General features: G+C 40.1%; 1 protein-coding gene across 2 annotated transcripts in view; it reads right to left on the bottom strand.

Moving 5' to 3' along the window:
* The window catches only part of SIM1 (SIM bHLH transcription factor 1), an 87,914-nt gene that overhangs the window by 31,168 nt on the left and 33,197 nt on the right, over positions 1 to 23,549 (bottom strand). For both annotated transcript variants that reach the window (XM_045294515.1, XM_004710896.2), the window contains exon 9: positions 12,573 to 12,741. In XM_045294515.1, the coding sequence (XP_045150450.1) occupies positions 12,573 to 12,741 (169 nt within the window). The remainder of the gene's footprint in view (positions 1 to 12,572; positions 12,742 to 23,549) is intronic.

A 23,549-nucleotide genomic window follows, 5' to 3' on the forward strand; every position in this document is an offset into this window, starting at 1 on the left:
AGGGCTCAAGTAGAAAACAAATATTTTGAGAATGATGATGGCAACAAATGTACAAATGTGCTTGACACAATGGATGGATGTATGGATTGTCATAAGAGTTGTACGAGCCCTCAATAAGATGTTTTTTTAAATGATGATGGCAACATATGGATATATGTAATATAAAATGCATATATCCATATGTGTATATCCATATATGTAATATAAAATGCGTTTTATTTTATTGTGACAAGAGTTGTACAAGCCCCCAATAATATGAATTTTAAAAAATAAATAACCCTTTTTCTATTTCTGGGTTGAGGGGCACAATGATACAAAAAATATTTAACAACTATCTCATCCCCTAGTAGCATCTTTCCAGTGGCTCAGATACATGAAAAGCTAATAACCAGGAAAAATATTAAAGAACAATATAACAAACATATGCATGCATGTATAAATGAAAACAATGTACAACCATTAAAATAATTATATGAATATTTCTTTACAAGCATAGATTTATAGTAAGCGAATTCACTTGGACCTAGACGATGTTAAGTGAAACTGTACATTAGAAAAGAAAAGTATATGATCCCATTTTGTAAACTTCAAGTGTAAGTGTTTACATACAGGGATGTCTGCCTGGATAGTCAACGAAATGTTTAGCAACTCAAGGGGCAACAGTCTTTGTAAATGCATTTTTATTGGAATTCAGCCACACACATTCTCTTGCTCTGGGCTACATCATCATGACACCATTGTGTAGTGGCCACACAGATTGTGGATGTGGCCAGCAAAGTGAAAAACGTGTCCTCTGGTCCTTTCCAGAAAAAGTTACTAATTCCTGCTCTAGGTAATGAAATTTTAGATTTTTTATTGTGTTCTTTATTATTTTGATGTACCGTTTAGAAGTTTAGGCAGTGTACATCCTTTTAAATAAGAAACAGTAATACAAGGCAATTTTATTTTCACATTTGAATCATCAAGCACAATTTTAAACACTAGAAGAGATGGGTACATTATGACTGAAGGGCAGATACTTAATAACTTACTCAGACAGTAACTAGTTTGGACTCGGAGGTCAAGAAAGTCACCGGGGATGAGAGGTATAGTTGCAACTGTGCTTTGAAAGGTGAGTAGGATTTGAGTAGGCAAGGCGCGCTCAGGACACAGTACAGAGACTTATAACTAGAGTAGAGAACTGACATGGAGAGATAAAGGCAAAGGCAAAGCAGGCAGAGGTTGAAGTGTAATTTGGGTTGAATTGTGGCAAAGCTAGTACTTTCTACTGTAAATGATGGGGAGCCCTGCTGTTGTAGTGGTTATGAGTTGGGCTGCGATCCACATAGTCAGCACTTCAAAACCTCCAGCTGTCAGCAGTTCAAAACCTACTCCCGTCAACAGTTTCCGTCTCAGAAACTCACAGGGGACTGACTCGATGGCAGTGAGCCATCTTTGGACAAGTGGACATCCCCCCACAGAAAGGTAACAAAGTAGGGACAATTCAACCAGGGTGCAGCGTAATACCGATAAAACACACATCAATCCTCTAGTTCCTGAATGCTTCTTTCCCCCACCCCCCACTACAATGACCCAGTTCTACCTTACAAATCCGACTACACCAGAGTACACACATTGCTACAGATAAGAGCTCTTGACATATGGAATTCAGCACAGATAAAACCCTCAGGAACAGTAATGGAAGTAGCAAATCATGAGGGTAGGGGGCTGGTGGGGGCTGGTGGGGGGAGGGAGCAAAGGGGGAACCCATCACAAGGTTGGATGTATAGCCCACCCCCCAGGGGGGATGAGTAACAGAAATGTGGGTGAAGGGAAACAGACAGTGTAAGGCACGAAACAACAATAATAATATATAATTGATCGAGGATGCACGAGGGTGGGATGGTGGGGAGAAAGGGGGAAAATGAGGAACTGATACCAAGGGCTCAAGAAGAAAGAAAATGTCTTGGAAATGTCGATGGCAACACATGTACAAGTGTGGTTAATACAATTGAATGATGGATTGTTATAAGATTTATAAGAGCCAACACTAAAATGATTAAAAAAAACTTTTTTAAATACTTACCTTACCTTTACCAAAATCTTACCTTTCCTGTCATGCTCCAAAGCCAGGTGAATGTCAAGTTCTCTTGAGCAGTGAATATTATCGCTTTTGCCTCTCCCCATCATTAGTTCTCCATCTCTTCACCCATTTTCTCCATCACTTCTCTTAAAGCCTCACTTTGCTTTGACTTTCATCAGACCACTCTTTCATTTGGCACATTCCTTCAGCAAGTTTGTATATCCTTTATAGTGATATAAAAAACCTACCTCAAACAAGGGACCCCAAGCCATAACCAAACTCCTTGAGAGAATGACTCACTGGGCTTGGGACTTATGACCAGAATCTTGGAGAACATCTAGGTTAGCTGACATAATGTAGTCCACAAAGACAAAGTGCTGTACCCTACTTTAGTGAGTAGTGACTGAGGTCTTAAAAGCTTGTGAGAAGCTATCTAAAATACAATTATTTGTCTCTCTTCATCTAGAGCAGAAAAGAGTGAAGAATCTCAAAGACCCAAGGAAACAATCCAAAAGACGAATGTGCAGTTCTAGACTCCACTACCCTGAGCGAGGAGTAAGGTGCTACCTGGCTCACACAGCTCAAAAATAACACCAAGGAAAAATGGATTCCTTAGTACAATCAACCACACGGGCAGCATTGGCCCAAAAGCAAAGCTCAGAAAGCACGAAGGGACAAAAAACGGCAAATGAACTGGAGACCATAGTGCGAGGAATGCTATTCTATTGAGAGGATTACAATCAATGACACAAAATAAAATGGGCATAAATGGGAAACTGATTTGCAAGACATTGTTTTGGGCAATGTTAAAGGACAGGGCCATATGTTATTACATTCCATGTGATACATGAAATTAAGTCTATACTGGCAGTGGTAAAAGAACTATGAAAAAGGAACAACTATGCTTGAAAACGTATTGGTTCTTTTTGTCCCTTTAACTAAAAAGGGCAGGCACTCAGTGTCGTAGTCACTGGTGTATCTTCAAGGAAGAAGGAATCTTTGCAGAGGAGAGTTTTTGCCTTCATCCAAAGGAAGGCAGATTGCTGGCAATGAAACTTAAGAGGGTTCTGTGGGACTATTTAAAGTAGATGTAAGAGAGTCCTCCAAGTATTATAGCATTTTGTAGCAAGTGATTCAATACTTTCAGAAGTGTACACCATCTTATGCATGCACTGTAATTTTGGAAGTGTATAGTATACTGGTTATTATGGACTGGGGAAAAACCAGGACAGAGCGATACAATAAAATAGGATGGCTTCGCCTGTAATAACCATAACAACTATGAACATGCCAACATGAGACTCCAAAAAGGAAACTCTGGAATCAGGAGGCAATTTATTCATGATTGACATGACTGATAATTCTCAACTGGTATTAGGAAGCTATGACTAGTTCATAAAAATAGGCGAAAAATATTGCAGCAATCTCTAGTAGACAAGGTCTGAAAAGTAAATGGAATAACCTTAGGATTTCCAACTCAACAAACAATGAAAAATACAATGCCACTTTCATTAGTATAAATTTAAAAGGGAAGTATAACTCTTTTAAGGCAAGTTTGTTGCTACACAACAGCACAGAAGATATGTGAAGAATACTTTAAAATTAACAATAATATTTCATACCTCACATTTTTCCAGAACACTTCAAAACAAGAAGATTCTATTGTGCTCTTTCTTGTCCCGAGTAATACATAGAAGTGCAAAGGTGACTGAGTCATTCATTCAGTGACCATAATATAATCAAGAATCATTCCCAAGGGGGTATAATACCAAGAAGAGCCCTGAAGATCCATCTACTACAGTAGACAAACTGGGCGGTGGCCTCAAATTACAATGTTGCATGACTTCCATGTTCAAATAAGGATGTCCACATGATTCCCAAAAGCAGTGCTGCTTTTTGTCATTTGTCAGACATCTGCTGCAAGTTTCTAACTATAACTAATAAACAATAAAGAGTCTAAAAAATAATATTGCTAGAACCATCAAATCACCATTCCCATAACTAATAAGAGGCACAAGGCATTCTCATATGAGCTCAATTTTGCTTGGAAACTGCCTCTTGAAAGATATAATGAGAATTTATATAGTAAAAGCATGTGGATGTAAAAAATGAAAAAAAAACAAACACTTTTTAATGTCCTCTTAACAGAAGTACTTAAACCTAATACATTTAAAAGCATACTCTGTTAAGCAGTTATTATGTATCTGTGTAATGCAAAAAGGGAAATTTGGGGGTGGTTAAGTACACTTAACAAAAAGAAGTAAGCATTAAAATATATCTCTAGAATAAGGGTACATGTATACAATGACTTTTTTTAATGCATCAATTCTTCCTCTGCAACATCCTTTAAGTAAAGAAATTTAATTTGACTCTCATAAACTCACACCAAACCAAACCCCAAAACTCACTGCCATTGAGTCAATTCCAACTCACAGTGCCTCTCCAGGACAGGGTAGAACTGTCCCTGTGGGTTTCCAAGACTGTAACTCTTTATTGGAGTAGAAAACCTCATCTCTCTCTCTCCCAGAAGTGGCTGGTGGTTTTGAACTGCTGACTTAGCAGTTAGCAGCACATCATGTAACCACTGTGCCACCAAACTCACTGCAGGTCTATCAAAACTACTCTCCTGAATAGTTTGGTGCATATCAAACCTATGAATTTTCTCATTTCCTGTTCAAACGTTTTCTCTGTTCTTCACAAAACAAAACCTAAACTCCTGGAGCAATTTGCTTCCAAACATGCCACCCTTACTTCTCATTAAAAGAAACCACCATTGCTCACCCAACTCGACTCACCATAAGATCACCCACATTAACAGTATGCACCTGCCTTTTCTCATAATTTTGGTCTTCCTAAAATTCCCTTTCCTTTCCCTTCTGCCCACATAGCTGAATCCTACTTTTGAGCAACGTCACCCACAACACTTTCAAGTCTGTTAGGGCAAAGTCCTTGTTGACAGCACCTACAAAGCCACATCTATCACATATTATGCACTAATTCAGAAGATGATATATATTAAAGCCTTAATGGGCCTTATCAACAAGACTCTGTTTTCACCTAGTACCTCCTACACATTAATCCTATCATTTGTCTATCAGTTTGTTGTACTGTGGTGGCTTGTGTATTGCTGTGATACTGGAAGTAATGTCCCAGTATTTCAAATACCAGCATGGTTGCCCATGGTGAACAGGCTTCTTTAGAGCTTCCAAAATAAGGACATACAGAGAAGATAAACTAGGCTACTAGTCTACTTCTGAAAGATTAGCCACTGAGAATCTTATGAATAACAGCAGCATGCTGTCAGATATGGTGCTATAAGAAGAGCCCCTCAAGTTGGAAGGCATCAAAATACCAATAAGGAAGGGCTGCCTCTTCCAAGTAGAGTCGTCCTTAATGTTGTGGATGGAGTAAGCTTTTAGGAGTTTCATTTGCTGATGGGGAACAAATCAAAACAAGAACAAACAGCTAAAACATCTATTAATAAAATTGCAATATGGAATGTGCAAAATCTGAATCTAGGATAATTAGAAATTGTCAAAAATGAATTGGAATACATAAAGATCAATATCTAGACATTGATACATGAAATGGACTGGTATTAGCCATTTTGAACCAGACATTCATATAGTTTGCTATGCCAAGAACTATAAATTCAAAAAGAAAGGCATCATATTCTTTATCTAAGAGAACATTTCAAGATCTATCCTGAAGTGCAATGCTATCTGTGATAGGTAATATCTATACACCTACAGGGAAATTTGGTTAATGAAGGTCTTATATTATTCAAATACACACACCAACTACAAAAGTTACTGTTGAAGACATTGAAGAATTCTACCAACTTCTTCAGTCTAAAACTAATCAAACATACAATCAAGAGGTATTGATAATTATTATAGATTAGAATGCAAAATTTGGAAACGGAGGAAGTAACAGTATTAAAAACATAGATGGCCTTGATGATAGAAATGAAGTTGGAGACTGCATTCGAATTTTGCAAGATGAATGACTGCTCTCTTGCAAATAACTTGTTCAACAACATAAGTGGCAACTGTACACAAGGGCCCAGCCAGATGGGATACACGGGAATCAAATTGACTACATCTGTGGGACGAGATGACAAAATGAGGTCAGGGGCTGATGGTGGAACAGATGATGAATTAGTCTTCTGCAAGTTCAGGTTGAAGCTGAAGAAAATTAAAACCAGTCCATGAGAGCCAAAATGTAACGTTGAATGTATCCGACCTGAATTTAGAGAACATCTCCAGAACAAATTTGATGCATCGAACACTAATGACAGAAGACCTGATGAGCCGTGGAATGACATCAAGAGCATCATCCGTACAGAAGAGACTCTGAAACTTGCTTTTGAACCTAGAGTAGCTAAAGCAAATGAAAGAATGTTTCATTAAATGAGCTGAACAAAAATTTCAAAGGGTGGGTTCAAAAAGATGAAGTATTGTAATGAAATGTTCAAAGACTTGGAATGAGAAAGCCAAAAAAGGAGGAATGTTCTCAGTGTATCTGAAACGTAAGTAACGGTGGTGTATCTGAAACTGAAATAACTGTAGCCTCAAGTTGAAAGGGTTCTATGGACAAAATATTGAAAAACGCAGGAAACATAAAAATACAATGTAATGAAAATACAGTCACTCTACCTAAAAAAATGGTCTACAGAGAACCATATCAAAAGGTAGCATATGATCAAGAATCAATGGTACTTAAGGAAGAACCAGGCTACACTGAAGAAATTAATGAAAACCAAGGGGTTCCAGAAATTGACAGAATACCAATTGAAATACACTAGAAGGACTCATTCAAATATACCAAGAAATTTGGTAGGCAGCTACCTAGCCAACTGACTGAAGGAGATCTACATTTGTGTCCTTTCCAAAGACAAATGATTCAACAGAGTATGGATTACAACTTAATGTAAAGAAAACAAATACCCTCACTATTGGACCAGTATACAACATCATGATCAACCAAGAAAAGATAGAAATTATCGATGATTTCATTTTGCTTGCATCCACAGTCAATGCTCATGGAAACAACTGTCCAGAAATAAAGTGATACATTGCATTGGGAAAATATCCTGCCTAGAACCTCTTTAAAATTTTGAAGATCAAGAATGTCTCTTGAGGTCTATGGTGCACCTGAGCCCCTCTCTTCATCTGCAGGTGAAAATAGGACAATAAATGAGGAAGACTGAAGAACCGAAGAGCTTATGCATTTGAATTATGGTGTTGGTGAAAAATATTAAAAGTCCCATGGGTTGTGTAGTAGTTGGATTTTATGTCAACTTAGCTGAGCCAGGATTCTCAGTTGTTTTCAGTTAAGGCCTAGTAATCTCCCATGATGTGGCCCAACTTTATGAAAGCAATGGCATGGTAGGTTCTGCTGTGAGCTGCCAAGCAGTTGTAAGAAGATTAGGGTGAAGTGCCATGTCCTCCCTCACTCAAGTCACAGCCCTGGGGCAATTTAAAGGTGATTTCTTCATAGAGGTGGCCTACCTCCTATTTAAATTGCTGCTATGAAAAGCTTGTTTGCTTTTGCTTGGTCTGGATCTGACATCTGGCTTGTCAACTTCTGGTTCTTGGCACTCGAGCCAACAGCCGGCCATATTGCCTACCAATCCTGGGAGCTATTCTCTGACCTGCCATCTGATCTGATAATATTGGATTCATTCACTTCTCCAGTCACAAGTCTGGCATGCTGACCTTGTCTTCATCTGCCTTTGCACCGTGTGTTGTTCCTGTGGATCCCACAGACTTTCAAAGAACAAACAAGTCTATCTTAGAGGAAGAACAGCTAGAAAACTCCTTAGATGCAAGGGTGGAGAGACTTGGTCTCCTGTACATTGGACGTGTTATCTGAAACAGCTAGTCTTTGGAAAAGGACATCATGCTTGACAAAGTGGAGGATCAACACAAAAGTGCAAGAACCTCAAGTAGGTGGATTGACACAATGGCTACAACAATAGGCTCAAGCATTGTGATAATTGGTGCAAGACTGTCAGTGTTTCATCCCATTGTATACACACTCATTATGAGTCAGAATTAACCCAATAGCAACTAACAACAACACACAATTATATCCACTACTTGTTTGTCAGTTTTCCACACTGTAGTATGTTATGTGTTGCTATGACATCAGAAGATGCCACCGGTATTTCAAAAACCAGTAGGGTAACCCATGGTGGACTTGTTTCAGCCGAGCTTCCAGTCTAAGTGATGCAATGAGGAAACGCCCAGATATATACTTCCAAGAACAAATCAATGAAAACCCTAATGGTTAGTGTAGACATATTGTCCAATGGAGTGCTGGAAGATGAGTCACCAAGCTCAGAAGGCAATGATAGACTAACACATGCCAGCAAGTAGGAGCATAGTCAAGAACAGGAAGTATCTTGTTCTACTGTGCATGGGGTCAGATTGAGTTGGAGCGAACTCAGTATCAGCTAACGATATATGCTAATTATTCCTCATCTATAACCTGTATATAACTGTACCACTCCAAGTACACTACAAATTTAAGGACATTTCTTTTTTTTTAATCATTTTACTAGAGGCTCTTACATCTCATATCACAATCCATACATACATCCATTGTGTCAAGCACATTTGTACATTTGTTGCCATCATCATTCTCAAAACATTTGCTTTCTACTTGAGCCCTTGATATCAACTCCTCATTTTCTCCCTCCCTCCCTTTTCCCCCTCCCTCATGAACTCTTGATAATTTAAAAATTATTATTATTTTGTCATATCTTACACTGTCTGACGTCTCCCTTTGCCCACTTTTCTGTTGTCCATCCGTCAGGGAGGAGGTTATATGTAGACACTTGTAATCAGTTCCCCCTTTCTACCCCACCTTCTCTCTACCCTCCCGGTATCGCCACCCTCACCACTGGTCCTGAAGGGATCATCTGTCCTGAATTCCCTGTGTTTCCAGTTCCTATCTGTACCAGTGTACATCCTCTGGTCTAGCTGGATTTGTAAGGTAGAATTGGGATCATGATAGTGGGGTAGGGAGGAAGTATTTAGAACCAGAGGAAAGTTGTATGTTTCATCGTTGCTACACTGCACCCTGACTGGCTCAGCTCCTCCCCATGACCTTTCTGTAAGGGGATGTAAGGACATTTCTTACTCCATTTTTTAAAATATGTTAGCGCCTCTTGCCCAACCTTCATCCCTCCAACCATCTAATTCAGACGCTCAACTCATATCTACTAAGACACATAATATCAAATAGTGTATGAAATGTACAAGCTACTTACTCTTTAATAAAATAAGGGTAATTTTGATGAAATAAAAGTTTTGCGACGTTGAATTATTTTTTTCTACAAAATTTCTGAGGATTTAGCATGCAGGTTATTTGTTTCCAGCAAATACAGTGACGAGATTGTCCTAAAGTTCATGCTTTCCCTATGTGTCCTCAAAGCACTCTGTTTATTTCACAGTTCCCTCCAAGCTCTCGTTCGTGGGTCTGTCTCCACCTCAGAAAAGTCAAGAGAATGTGTTCCATTTCTTATCTCGATGTATTAGGAGGCCAAGTAGCAGGAATTCAGTCAATGATAGCCTAGCATCATAATTAACTAAAGTAAATACAAGTAAAGGGTAACCTTTACTAAGCACATAAATGTTAAATAAAATTAATGCATGTGTAGTGAAGTGAAATTGCTTAATATGGCTCTTCTATCCATACTCTCTGTACCTCCCTCTTAATCGAGGTTGGGGACATGTGAATAACAAGCCTCACCCACTCACTGCCATTGAGTTGATGCCAACTGACTGCAGCCCGAGAGGGCAGAGTAGAACTACCTTTGTGGGTTTCCGTGAATGTAACTCTTCACAGTGGGAGGAGAAAGCCCCATCCTTCTCCCCAGGAGTATCCAGTGGTTTCAAACTGTTGACTTTTGAAACCTGATTAGCAGCCTTGCTGGTAATTGGTCAGTTTTGCCATTCTGCCGCATATGAGTGAGCCTTCTCAGAAACAGAAAGAGAGGATCCTGTGACCATGAAGAAAGAAAAGCCACCAATGGAGTGGCATCCCTGTCTGAAGTGGCGGAGGCAGAAGAGGCACCAGATGCCTCAGCACTGAGACAATGAGACAGAGCAAAGCTGCAGCACCGAGACCATCAGGCAGAACAGCAGGTGAGCTTCCTGGCCCACAGAAGCAGAGATCAAGGGACCATGTGGTTAAAAGATTGCAGATCCAAACTGTATTCTTAACATTTTTTTCACCTGTTGGCTTCCTAGTAACACTCATAATCTTAAGTATTCTGTGTGTGGATTCTGTGTGGCCATTGCAACAAATTATAGAAGCCAGCAGAGAAGGAGGGTGCATGTTGGTGTGAGAATATAGAAAGATGAAGGGTGGAAGGAGGCATGTCTGGCCTCTTCTTGTGGCAATTGGCCTTGGACTAGGGTGGAATCAGATTCTTCTTCCCCTCTGTGAAGCCAGAGGTCAGGGGTGGCTGCCACGCTATTTCCTCAGCATGATTGTGTGATTTGTGAGACCTATGGCGCAAAGGACCGCATTTATATAAGCACTAAACACAAAAACAAAGACACAAATTTCAAGAGAAATCCTATGTGCATGTGCATGATTGAATACATCAGAATATTACTCAAAGAAAGCACAATTCTTGAGAAGGTGAATAAGGGGATAAAGGAGCATTTTCTACGTTCCACCTTCCTATGTTGACGTTTTAAAAAATATGCAACATGTATAACTTTAAAACTAAATGCAGAGAGTAGACAAATGGCAGTTACTTTTTTTTTTCTTTAAATGAGTAGTCAGTCACTATTGGCCATGATGTCTAGAACATGGATGGGAGACAGGAGCCGGACAACGACTCTGGTGGGCCAAAGGGAAGGTTTGGGTTTGAGTCTCACTGCTACGGCTTCATTTCCACATAGTCCAACAATTGATAAAAGCCTCCTTAAGTTAGTATTATCTAACTTAATTTACTCCTTCATCTATGTGCCCAACACTTATGTATATTTAAGGATAGACTTACCCAAATATATAACCCAGCCTTTCAAGTCATAAAAAGATATAGTGATTTTCCCCCCAAAACGTATAAGACCGTAATTTTGAAACGAAGTTTCTCATTTGGTGTTCAAGGAAAAAAGAAAACTTCTCAACCGTGATTTTCATTAAAATACATTTTATCAATAAAGTGTTCCCTACTCCTAATGGAAGTTATACACATCTGCTTTCCCCTAGTTTGTCAGAGTAATAAAATCTGGTCTTCTTTAGATATTTTCAAATCATCTGAGACTTGAGTCTCTTGGAAGCAAGTACCAGGGTCCTCCTATCTGTGCATACCAGGCCCCTAAAATCACCTCTGACAACTAGCTTCCTCGGAGCCATCTGTTCAATGAATGGCATTCCTTCAAACAATACACACTTGTTAGGGATCGATGTAGGATAGGTAACACAGCTCTGATAAAAAAGGAAATCATGTCTGTTCCCACCTGCTTGCCATTATTACTAAGATGAATATATTTGAAAGGGAAATTAATAAGACCACTCTGATGAAATTACCCAGAGCTCAGTTTGCTTATCCACTAGCACAGGAATAATCTCCTGAAGTCACTCTGTTGAACTGATGGGAGCTTGACTAGGTGCTCTTAAAAGACAGGGTTCAAAGTGAGGGGACCCAGGATACTTGATGTGCAGAATTCCCAGTTATGTCACACGTCCCCCAGCCCAGGACAGAGGTGTACACATACCTTGGCACAGCCTAGTGCCTGTATATCAAACTAGAGTTTTTAAGTATTTTTTTTCTCTTCTAAGGATCAAGATTCCTATTTGGACCTTGTGGTATTTCTGGAATACCTCCTCTGGGTCTCACCATCTCACCACCTTGCAAAGATGAGCAGAGAGTTGCTTTCCTACCATTGCCGCCATCTGGAAGATCCTCTCTATTTCATTCCTCCTCATAAACGGTCCATCTGTGCTCAAATCTCATGGTGCAATGCCTCCTTGAACCTTTGCCTCTACCTTCTTTCTTCTTCAGTTGCAGCCGTAAGATTCAATTTTTCTATATCAAGCTCTTGTTTTCCATATTTCATTATACTAGATGCATCCTTCTGGCTAATCATTGTGGGATAAAAATTTAGGATCAATCTCCCTGAGATAGCAGAGGCATTATGCTGCAATTATCTGACTGCAATTGAGACTCTCACAACTGTTACATAAATGCAATATACCACCAAGTAGCTTCAAATTTTTCTAAGCTAACAAACAACATAACAATGTCTATTACCGGCACAGTTGTTTTAAAGAACAAGGAGGCAGGGCAATATCATTTAGGAAACTTTACAGTTTTATAAAAGCTTGAAATTTATCAAAGCCAGATAATAAATTCCAAACTATTTTAATATTTCCTTAACTCTGCGACCACAGCAGGCTTTAAAAAAGAGAGAGAGAGAGAGAGAGAGAGAGAGAGAAATGGCTTCAAAAAGGAAAAAAGGTAAACATTCCAGCAAACACCTACCTGAGGGTATGGGGAAGTCCTGGATTTTGACTTTGAACTGGAGAGCCGGGACTTGGTCCCCTTCCTGGTGTCCGTCAGGGTCGGGGTAGAGCTGTTGGCATAGGAAAAGGCTGGTTTGGAGACTGAGATCTGATCCAGGGACAGCTGCAGCCCTTTGTACTCCGTGTCTCTGCAAGACAGGAAGAGAAAAGCCTTCATTGGTCACCAGAGAAAATGGATTTGGGCGTTCTCTCGTTGGGATTGACAGTTCTCTGTATTTGAAAAGGAAGCGGTACATGTTCGCAGTACAGACGGTTTCCTCCAACACACTGGTGATTCTAGGAAAGCTTACCTACCGTATGAAGTAGCTGCCACATATATCACAGCCAAGTTACGTGATAGGTTCATGAAATGTTGATCAAAATTATATTCTCATTGTTTTTATTAGTCAAATAGAAAATTCAATCCATGATTCAACTGCTCTGAGTTTTTTACGTCCTCACTGGTAAGCCATGGACCATAAAATCTAGTCCAAAGAGTTCCTGCAGAAGAGTGAGCTTAACTGGCATGCTGATTATTGGCAGGAAGCATGTCTTCCATTAACTGCTCCAAGATCAGTCATTTTGGTAAATATTCCAAATATTAGTATGCCTAGTTAAAGAGGTAGTTAGAGCCCCTGAGTGATATAAACAGCTCATCTCTTCTACTGCTAATGAAATGTTGGACATCTGAACCCAGCTAGAAGTGTCTCAGAGGAAAGCTCAGCTATCTACTTCCAAAAACTATATGGAATCTAGTTTTACGCTGACACACACGGGATTGCCCTAAATTGGAGCTGACTAGGGCAACTGGCTTTGTTCAACAGTCTAACTGATTCAGTTACCTTAGTGTACATTTGCTATTAGTTCTTTCCAATCCTAAAGTCACTCTATAACTATCTACTGAACTCCCAATACCAGACTTTCTGCAATATGGAGCTATAAGGTAAGTAAGCTCTAAGTATATACTAGATAAGCCACGGGTAAGACAGCTCCTGTCCTTGTCTCTGTGAAGATTGCAGTCTAGTTGGGAGAAAGATCATAAACAAATTTACATAATAAATTACAGCCTGTGATACTGACAGGAACCCTGGTGGTGTAGTGGTTACACATTGGACTACGATAAGCAAGGTCAGCAGTTCGAAACCACCAGTAGCAATGAGGTAGAAAGACAGGGCTTTCTACTCCTGTAACCAATGACAGACTCAGAAACAGAGGCAGTTCTACCCTGCCCTATAGGGTCCCTGTGAGTCGGTATCAACTGACTCGATGACAGTGAGTCTGGAGAGTTTTGAGTGATATTAAGGGAACATGGAGTTTATCTTAGAATGTGCAATACAAAGGTATTGCTGCTTGAGACATTGATGGGTGACAGCCTTTGCTCGGCTTCCAGGTAACTGGCTCCTGTTTAACTCCTCAGTTTTCATTAGAGGACATTACCTCTTTCCACTGACAAGTAGGTAAAATAAAATGTCTTATAGAATTTTCCTTATGTGCACCCAAGAGAGGAGGTTCGGGAAGTACCTGGGCTGCTCCCGGGTCAGTGATTTCCATTTTAGACCATGGACACCGAGAATCCTATAACTCACCCTGTTTCCTTTCCGCTTTGCACCGGAAGCCAAAGGCGCTGAACTCCAAGTCAAAGTTTAACCACATCTAGCCAGTCTACAAAGTTCTTGACAGCCACTATCTGTAACACACTCCACTGACGCCCTTTGTTTCTTCTTAGTTTATCTTTTTTAAAATGTCATCTTTTTTAAAAATGCATCTTAATTTCACGTTTTAAAAACGTTTACATGCATCTTACTATTCTTTAGGTTAAGGTAGGTACATACATTTGAATAAATTAATAAAATGCATATATGTAAAAAAAGGACATATTTCCACAAAACATCAAACATTCAATTATCTACTTTTCCTTCCTCTTTTCCCTACTGGTCCTTCTATAATGAGATCCGGCAGAAGGAAAAGTATAAAGCAGACAAGGGGTCTCTCAAGGAATTGGGAATACAAAACAGCTCCAACAATCTCGCTGCCACACGCTGCCAGGGTAGTGATACCTGTCAACAAATTCATACCAAATACCCACTCATTCCGTGTATTTAAAATTTTTTAAAGATTTCCTATGTGAGCACCAAAAAAGTTCAGAAGGTGGCCCTGCAATTTGTTTTTCTAACTTATAAAGTGTGGTCACATCACTGATCTGCTTCTCTGCCTCATCAACTCCCTGTAAGAACAACCCCCAGCACTGTCTCGGGGCACCCTTCAGTCAAGAATCCAATGCCTCCCAAATGGGACTCCCACCCATTTTTCTGATAAGATCTCCAACTTCTCCTTCTCAACACCTCACTTCATCCACAATAGCACTCTCTAAATCGACCTGGTGTTTGGCTGGCTCTCTCCCTCCTTCACCACACACCTAGGAAACTCCTTTTATGAAGAAGCATCTGAAGTCACGCTCATCTCTCTGAAGCTCTTCCTGGCTGCCAAGACCAGTCACTCATCCAGTAAGTAACTATCTACAGACTATCCTTTCTGAGGAGCCATCAACGGGCAGAAGGCCCCAAGCCCTGGCTTCATGAAGAAGAGCTAGTTCTTCAGGAATGTAAGGGGATGGATGGGAGGGCCAGGAACTCTTTTTTGATTTCCTTAATCTTTATTGTTCAAGTCATTTTGTCTTGTCTTTCCAAGTGAATTCTAAGTTCCTAATGGACAAGTGAAGTGATTTTTTCCTGTATTCCAGGGGGCATGTACACAGTGCTGCAAATTCACTGTAGAGGAGGAAAATGGCAAGGGCTCAGCTAAAAGAGGGTAGTTATTGCTGATGACTGCTTCTACGTGCAATCAAATGGTCTATCTCGGAGGGAAAGCACACTGGAGGGCTATGGGACCCCTGATCAGCCTGCTCTTAGATCACATGCTCTGACTGGCTGGAGGTGGAATGGCCAGCCTTGGGCATCTCCTGTGTCAAGTGGACTTCGAGCATCATTTAGTCTCTGCCAGGCAGGCCCTAGGGTGGCAGTGAACATCATGTAGGCCTGGGAATATGGACAAGTAACTTTACAAAACCATCCCTATTGCGCGATCTCAGCAACGTGAGTCCAGGGCTATAAAACGCAAGACCAAACCCACCGCCATCCAGTCAGTGCTGACTCACAGGGCCCCTGCAGGACCCCATAGAGCAGAACTGTTCCCTTGGGTGTTTGAAACGGTGAATCCATGGGAACCAGCAGCCTCGTCTTTATCCCATGGAGTGGCCGGTGAGTTTGGATGACCGGCTTTTAGGTTAGGAGCCCAACGCTTAACCCACTGCACCACTGGGCTCCTTCCATAGCGTTCTACAGGGAGACCACAAACACTCACTCTTCCTGAGCACATTCAGGCCCCTAAGGTATCCATCTCAACAAGTGAAAAAGACCTGCCATGGTTTTTGCTGAACTTCCAATGACAGAAATCTTCCAAATTAAGTAACCATAAACAGAATTTTCCTATCATGGTGGTTACACGTTGGGCTGCTGAACGGTGAGCTCGGCAGTTTGAAACTGCCAGCCACTCCGAAGGAGAGAGATGAAGCATTGCACCCCTTACAGAGCGGCAGTCTCAGAAGCCCCAGGGGCAGCTCTGCCTCCCTCGCTGCCCGGTTGCTGTGGGAGCTGGAATCGACTCAACAGCAGGGAGTTGGAGTCTGAGTTGTGTTTGTTTTGTGTGAGGTCCTTCAGCAGACATTTATTATTTTTTAATAAAAGTATCTCTCTTTTAGTTATAACAACATAAACACTTCGTGTAACCTCAGCTTACATTATCAACTTATTTACACAGCTAAAACACTATGCTAATTTACTTTTCTAACCTTCTATTACGCTCAGGTCAGAGCGATCATTATTATTCTGCTACATGATGCTTCAAATGACAACTCTAATAAAGATGAAAAGTTATAGGAAAACGCTAGATACATGAATGATTTTTTTTTTAATCACTGTTCCAGTGCAGGTCAAAACATACAAAAAGAATCCACTGGAAAGTAGCGGTAGACCAGGAATCTGGGTAATCCACGGTTTTCACCACCTGCTGCCTGTAACCATGCAACAATCACCTCAGCTTCAATCTCTGCTTGACAAGCCGTAGGGTTGCTGTGAGGTTTCAGTAAGACAGCATCTGAAAGCTCATGGCGTAGTACACGACACAGTAAATGCTCAATAAACAGCCACTCTCCGTGCTTCGCTTCCACACCCTGTGGTGCTCTCTGGCACCTGATTTCCCCAGAACAACAGTTGCCCTTTGTCAGGGTTTGTAATCCACCTACTTTTAACTGCCTCCTGCTGTTTCTCTGTATTTCTGTCCTTTCTGCCCCAAACTCGTTTTCATTTGTGTGTTACATTTCAGCCTCTAAGCCATGTTGCAGATGGCCAAAGAGTTATTAAGGTACGTTCTATATCGCCAAGTCAGCAAACGGAGACATAAGAGAAACATGGGCACCGCCCTCTGCAGGGAGTTTGGTCCTCCAGCCTCTCAAACAATGTGTTAGGATGAAAAGGACCATAAAAAAAAATACCCACTTAAAGACATTTCAAGTACGGTTGATGTGCTGCCAAGAGCAGTTCTGAATGGCGACTCCACTAAGAACAAAGCGTTTGTTTGAATTTCAGAATGCTACAGGAGTTGGACATCTCATTTGTATAGCTTAAAGGGCTAGATGCTGATAGAAATCACGTTACAAGTTCCATTTTCGTTCTCCAAACCCAGACACAAAGAAGCGTCTGGCTCAGCTTCTCTCTCCCCTTCTGGGAGGCACATTTTGGTATCACACATGTCCTCGAATTTATGTACATGCTTAGGAAAAGCATTTAGTGCATCTGCTAAAGGAAACATGGCGAAACAAAATACTCCGACACACAGAACCCGCGCTCTAAAATGAAGATGGAGCATGGTTAGGGGAAGTGAGATGCCGGGCAGGGGCAGGGTAAGATAAGATAAAATAATAATTTATAAATGATTAAGGGTTCATGAGGGAGGGGGGAGCGGGGAGGGAGGGGGAAGGGAAAAAGGAAAATGAGGAGCTGATTCCAGGAACCCAAGCAGAAAGCGAATTTTGAGAATGATGAGAGCAACAAATGTGTAAGTGTGCTTTACACAATTGATGTACGTGTGGATTGTGATAAGAGTTGTATGAGCCCCATAAAATGAGTTTTTAAAAGTTCATGGGCAAAATGAGTTAAAATATAATGAATTTTTTCCACAAAATAAATAAATAAATAAATGAAGGCCATGACATGGCTCTACTTCTAACGCTTTCTTCAGAAGTGCCACAGGTAGACCCTGGGTGGGACTCTGCAAGTAACCCTCCCCAAAGGGACTCACACTGTCCCCTCAGGAGCGATCAGCATACCAAGAGGTATAGTGGCATAGGCCACTGGCCATGGCTTCCTTTTTCTAAACAGCCAGTGACTCAAAACGGTAACTTCTATCAGGTTTCCCTCTTCCTTTAATAATTGGTACCAGGGTTGCAGACACCCTCAGATACCCGAGCCCTGAAAACACTGAGGAACGGGTGAATTTCCCCACTGGTGCTGGCACTTGTCATTTCCACCCATATTTGCCCAGACCAAAGGAATCCTCTTAGTCCATTATGGACAGTCAGAAATCATGCAATTTGCTAAATTAACCATCTGAGTCTACTCTAAACTTTATAATAGTCATGTGTATATGTGGCATACCTCAAATTCCAACAGAATAAAGAGGCGGGTCATTTTTTTGACCTACTGGCCTTCCTCAGCCTTCCCTTAAACAATTCGCCATGACCACTCCTGAGGAAAACCCGGATTTGTGTTCTATACATCGTTTCCTAGGGGAAGCTCAGTGTGTTTCCAATCCACGGAAAGTGTCTTTGCCGCTAACGGGCACTGTCAGCTTTCTGAGAAGGGCATTGAGTCCTCTACATTGTTTCAACTGTGAAAGTGGCCTCCGTGGGGCCAACTGCCGCACAAAAACGTGCAGCCATCAAAGGACTTCGAATGAGTGGACGGAGAGCGCTCGGCAACATTTGGTCAAACCCTGTTCATTCACAACCCTTTGTAAGAATTTTCCTCTTGGACTTACCAGACTTTATTTCACGTGATTTTTTTTTTTTTGCTTCAATCATTTTGGAATATGCTATTCTAGAGCTGCTTTACTGGTTTCATTTTATGTAGCAATTCTTAAAAGATGTTGCCAGATTTCCCAATTGAGTTTTGTTTTGTTGTGTTTTTTTAAAACAGCGGAAGGTGCTCAAATTACTCGGGAAGACGTGGGAACAAAGACATGCAAGTGCTTTGGCTCCAAGGGCTCTGACTGAAATAGCAGAGGATTGTATTAAACCATGATCGGATTAAGTGGGAATGACTGCGCCTTATACTAAACTTTTTAATTGGATTCTAGAGTTGCTGCTACATGAAGTGCATGACTTTCTTTCTATTCTGGCCGAGTTACTGCCTGGGCACTGGGTGAACCTCCCCAGAAGAGAGACCCACTTTATGTTTCATTTTCAGGCTCCTATGGAGCCCAGCAGAGATAGCTGGTAAGGAGGCTCCCATACTGTGAGGGGCTCACTGACTTAGACAATCTGCCGGGGCAATTAGGCTAAGGCATCCTTGGAAGTGTCATAGTCCCATACTAATCAGTGGGTTCTGTTTATGCCTTGTGGTTTTCTCCATTGGATGTGGTGCTTTTAGTCATTCCAAAATAAGTCTCTGATTTTGCATAAATATTGCCTTTGCTTAGAAACCACCTTTCTCCATTTTGTAGGATTAAGAGATGCCATAGTGTGGGTGGCACAAGGGTAAAAGGTGGCTTAGACACCAAGTTTACTATCTCACTGTAAGATGAAAAGACAAAAATTCAAACAAAAGGCAAGCAGGAATAAACAAAATCTAAGTCAAACCTTTAGCAGGACAGTAAGAAGTGGCAAAGCCAACCAGCCTCACAAGGAGTATGCTATATCTTGATGCCAAACCCATGACAAGAGTTGAAATGTAGCTAAATCCAGAACTGTTGCTATGCCACACACATCTAAATTTGTTTCCTTATCCACCACAGAGCAGTGATTTCTCCCTACTCTGTCCCCTGGATTCCCACACCATTCACTGCCTGTACCACTCACTGATTTGGCGCTTCTGGCATTCTGCCTTATAGCATAGTGAATGTCAAATGATGACAGCCACCTCCTAAAGGGCTTCTCAGTAGTGTCCACTGCCTAGCACAATGTGTCTTAGAAAAAAACTGATGCTCATTTGCATGTGATCAACAAAATCATTGTCATCACAAAAAACTTTCACCCCTGATAGTGGGACAAGAGGAAAGTAAAAGGAAATAGAGGAAAGAACTAGGAGGCATGTACATATGTAAATATATTTATATAGGATGGTGGGGAAATAGATCTACATGCATATATTTATAGATTTAGTTTTAAGGCCGCAGATGGACATTGGACCTCCAGTCAAGTACTTATTCAATAACTGGACACCCCCTTACAGAAGGGTCACGAGGAGGAGATGAGCCAGTCAGGGTGCAGGGTAGCAACAATGATACATACAACTTTCCTCTAGTTCTCAAATGCTTCCTTCCCCTCCCCCCTCCCCACTATCATGATCCCAATTCTACCTTATAAATCTGGCTAGACCAGAGGATGTACACTGGTGCCTATAGGAACTGGAAACACAGGGAAATCAGGACAGATGACCCCTTCAGGACCAGTGGTGAGAGTGGCGATACTGGGAGGGTAGAGAGAGGGTGGGGTAGAAAGGGGGAACCGATTACAGGAATCTACATATAACCTCCTCCCTGGGGGCGGACAGCAGAAAAGCGGGTGAAGGGAGACGTCAAACAGTATAAGATATGACAAAATTTATAAATTATTAAGGGTTCATGGGGAGGGAGGGGAAAGTGAGATGCTGATATCAAGGGCTCAAGTAGAAAGCAAAGGTGTTGAGAATGATGAGGGCAACAAATGTACAAATGTGCTTGACACAATGGATGTATGTATGTATGAATTATGATAAGAGTTGTACAAGTCCCCAATAAAATGATTTTTTTAAAAAACTTTCACCCCAAATAAATGCCCCCCCACCCAATTTTTCAAACTGGCAAAGCTATTATATAAATGAGAAAGAGATGCCTGGTGAGTAAACAAATCTATTTATGGATTTTTTAAAATTCCCAGCTGAAAACTAATAATCATCACTTTGAGATCCTAACCAAAGAAATTAATTAAAATGTTTTCTTTCAACTTATATACAACATATGAAATGCTGTTTTATCAAACTCTACTAAAAGCATGGCATATATGCTTGTAGTTAAGAAATGATACTTAAGAAAACAGAATACTGTTAATTTGATCAACAACCAATTTTTGGAGTCTAACTTTTTCTTTCTTTCTTTTTTTCATGTTTGAAATAGTATTATAATTATATTGAAGGGGTTGAAAGTAGTAGTGTTTAAACCTTTAGAAAACGTCCACAAATTGATCATGACTATGTTATCACTACAAGGATGGGAATAATTCACAAATTGCTGAGTCACCTTATTCTTTTTTTTTCCAGCTTAGGCTCACTAGTGACAATCGACATGAATTAAGGCAACACAGTAAGTCATTCTTTTCCTTTCAAATTCACAAAGATTTTTTAAGTGATGCTAAATCCCACTGAAGATAGGATGAAAAAAATGATCATTTAATTGACATTACCCACAAGTAATCTTTAAATTTTTCATACATCAAATATGGTAATTTCACTTCTAAGACTATGTCTTAGGAAAACAGTCAGTGATAATGATTAAAATTTGACATGTGAAAATGCTTATCTTAGTATAGTTTGCTATATTTAATTAGAATAAGATAAACCAAAGTAGAGGAATTACTAAATTAATGTATGCCTGAATATAAGATATTATACAGCCATTAAAATGTCTAGAGTACTCATAACAAAAATATTAATAAAGTTTTAAAAGTCGATATTTTCATTAACATGTGCTGCATATGCATATAGGGAGGCAAGTAAAGGGGTAAGAGTGGATAACCGGAAAATAGATTATAAGCATTATTTATCTTTTCTTTATACCTCTACTCGTTTACTTACTTTTTTTATTGTCAGAAAAATCCTTCTTAAAAAATGTAATTGAGAAATATTTCAGATACATTCACCTCATAATTAAATGGTTTCTGAATTTTCTTCTTTATACTTCCAAGATTTCTTCTTTGTGAATAATATTAAATTACAAAAGAGAACATAGTGTTGAAATTTTTGGTCCCGTAGGACCAACTGTATCATCTAAAACGTGTACATGCCCAAGTGCTCTCAGTGCCTGCAGGTTTCCCTTCCTTTCTGATCACTTCTCCCCTGTCAGATAAAAGATTACATTTCCTTCTTTAGAGACTGTACTTTATATTATTACTTAGAATGGAAAGAAAAGCCATATTGTCTTGCCATAGAGTTTCTTAAAATAAGTTAATGTCATGTAAGTTATAAATAAAACATTTGTCATTGTTCAAATAGAGAAGACCTCAGTTTTTCAGCAACTTTTCTTGTAATGAGAAATGTACTTTTATGCTCAGAATTCATCCTTTCTTTAATTACTGAACTATGAATCACTGAGGTTTAAGTTCCAACCAAAATCTACTGAACATATCGCTTTTCTGTTTTGTTTAGATGGCCAGGGGGAGATCTCCCCTTCCAAGTTCATCTTTTTTTTTTAAGCGAGTAATAGAATTTACTCTCTTTTTTTCGTGTTTTATCCTTTTTTTATTGTTAAATCGCTTTTTAAGAGTAGTATTTACATCATCCACGTTCATCTTTAAAAGTTATAGTCAAGCAGAATAAATGTCAAATGTGCGACTTCTTTCATCAAAGGCATAAGCGAAATGTTGTCAATCCCTAATTTTAGCACAAGGTCAGGTAAAGAATGATAACGTGATACTACCTTGTGAAGTCTGACTGTCTCACTTTTTTACTTTTGCAAATATAAAATGAGCACACGTTACTCTGGTCCTCTCTAGTCCTTTTCTTTCCTCCCTATTACCCTCCTCTGTGCTCCCCCTCCGCCAGGCACCTCACTGCTGTTTGTGAATTACACTGATCTTTTTCAAAAGTTTGCTCCCTTTGAGAGAGAGCCCACTCCCTCATACCTTATTTTGTTTCGAGTCTACTCACACAGAAATAACTTGCCCGCCTATTTCTTCTAGGAAATGTAAAGCCCTCCTCCGACTCTTAGAAAGGGATTCCCAATCCCTAAAAATGTCCTAGGATGCAGAGGTTGATAGGAGCACACCTCTTTGGTTTTTTTCCTTCTGAGTTTGCTTTTCCACACAAATTTTGGGAACAGAAAAGATACCCGTAATCACAACTAACTTATCTTCCTCCAACACCAGGCGATCTGGATCCCATGTTCTGAATCCCAGATTTCCCCGCTGGCCTGATGTGGGGAGATGAAGTCAGGCCTAACCCCAGAGCACTGTGGGAGCACTGCCCTTCTCCCGCGCAATCCAAAGAACTGGCCTTTCTCAGATTAAAGCTGAGCTGAGCTTCCAACTTTCCTCCACAGGGAGGAAAAACAGCAAAGCTAATGACATGATGCAATGTTTTCAAATGCACAAACCTTCATTTGTTTAACTTAAATATTTTTAAATATGTCCTATAGCGCTTATCCTTGATTAAACCTCTTCCAGATAGTTAATCATTAGCGGTTTCTTTACAGTTGCTGTGCAAACAGTTCATTCATACCTATGACATATCGAATCTCAGAGGCATGTTCTTTAATTGGATTCATTTATTTCTAATCTTCTTAAGCCCTTACTACCATAATGCTTGGCTAAATATACATTAAACTCCATTATCTAAATGGCTAAAATAAATTTGAGATGTGTTTTATGAATTAAAATTCACAATTCAACAAATGTTTTATTATTATTAGCCTCAGTATTCAGATATTGTTG

Source organism: Echinops telfairi, unplaced genomic scaffold (genome assembly GCF_000313985.2).
Source record: "Echinops telfairi isolate 266 unplaced genomic scaffold, ASM31398v2 ScPeMD7_3533;HRSCAF=4204_0, whole genome shotgun sequence".
NCBI classification, from domain to species: domain Eukaryota; kingdom Metazoa; phylum Chordata; class Mammalia; order Afrosoricida; family Tenrecidae; genus Echinops; species Echinops telfairi.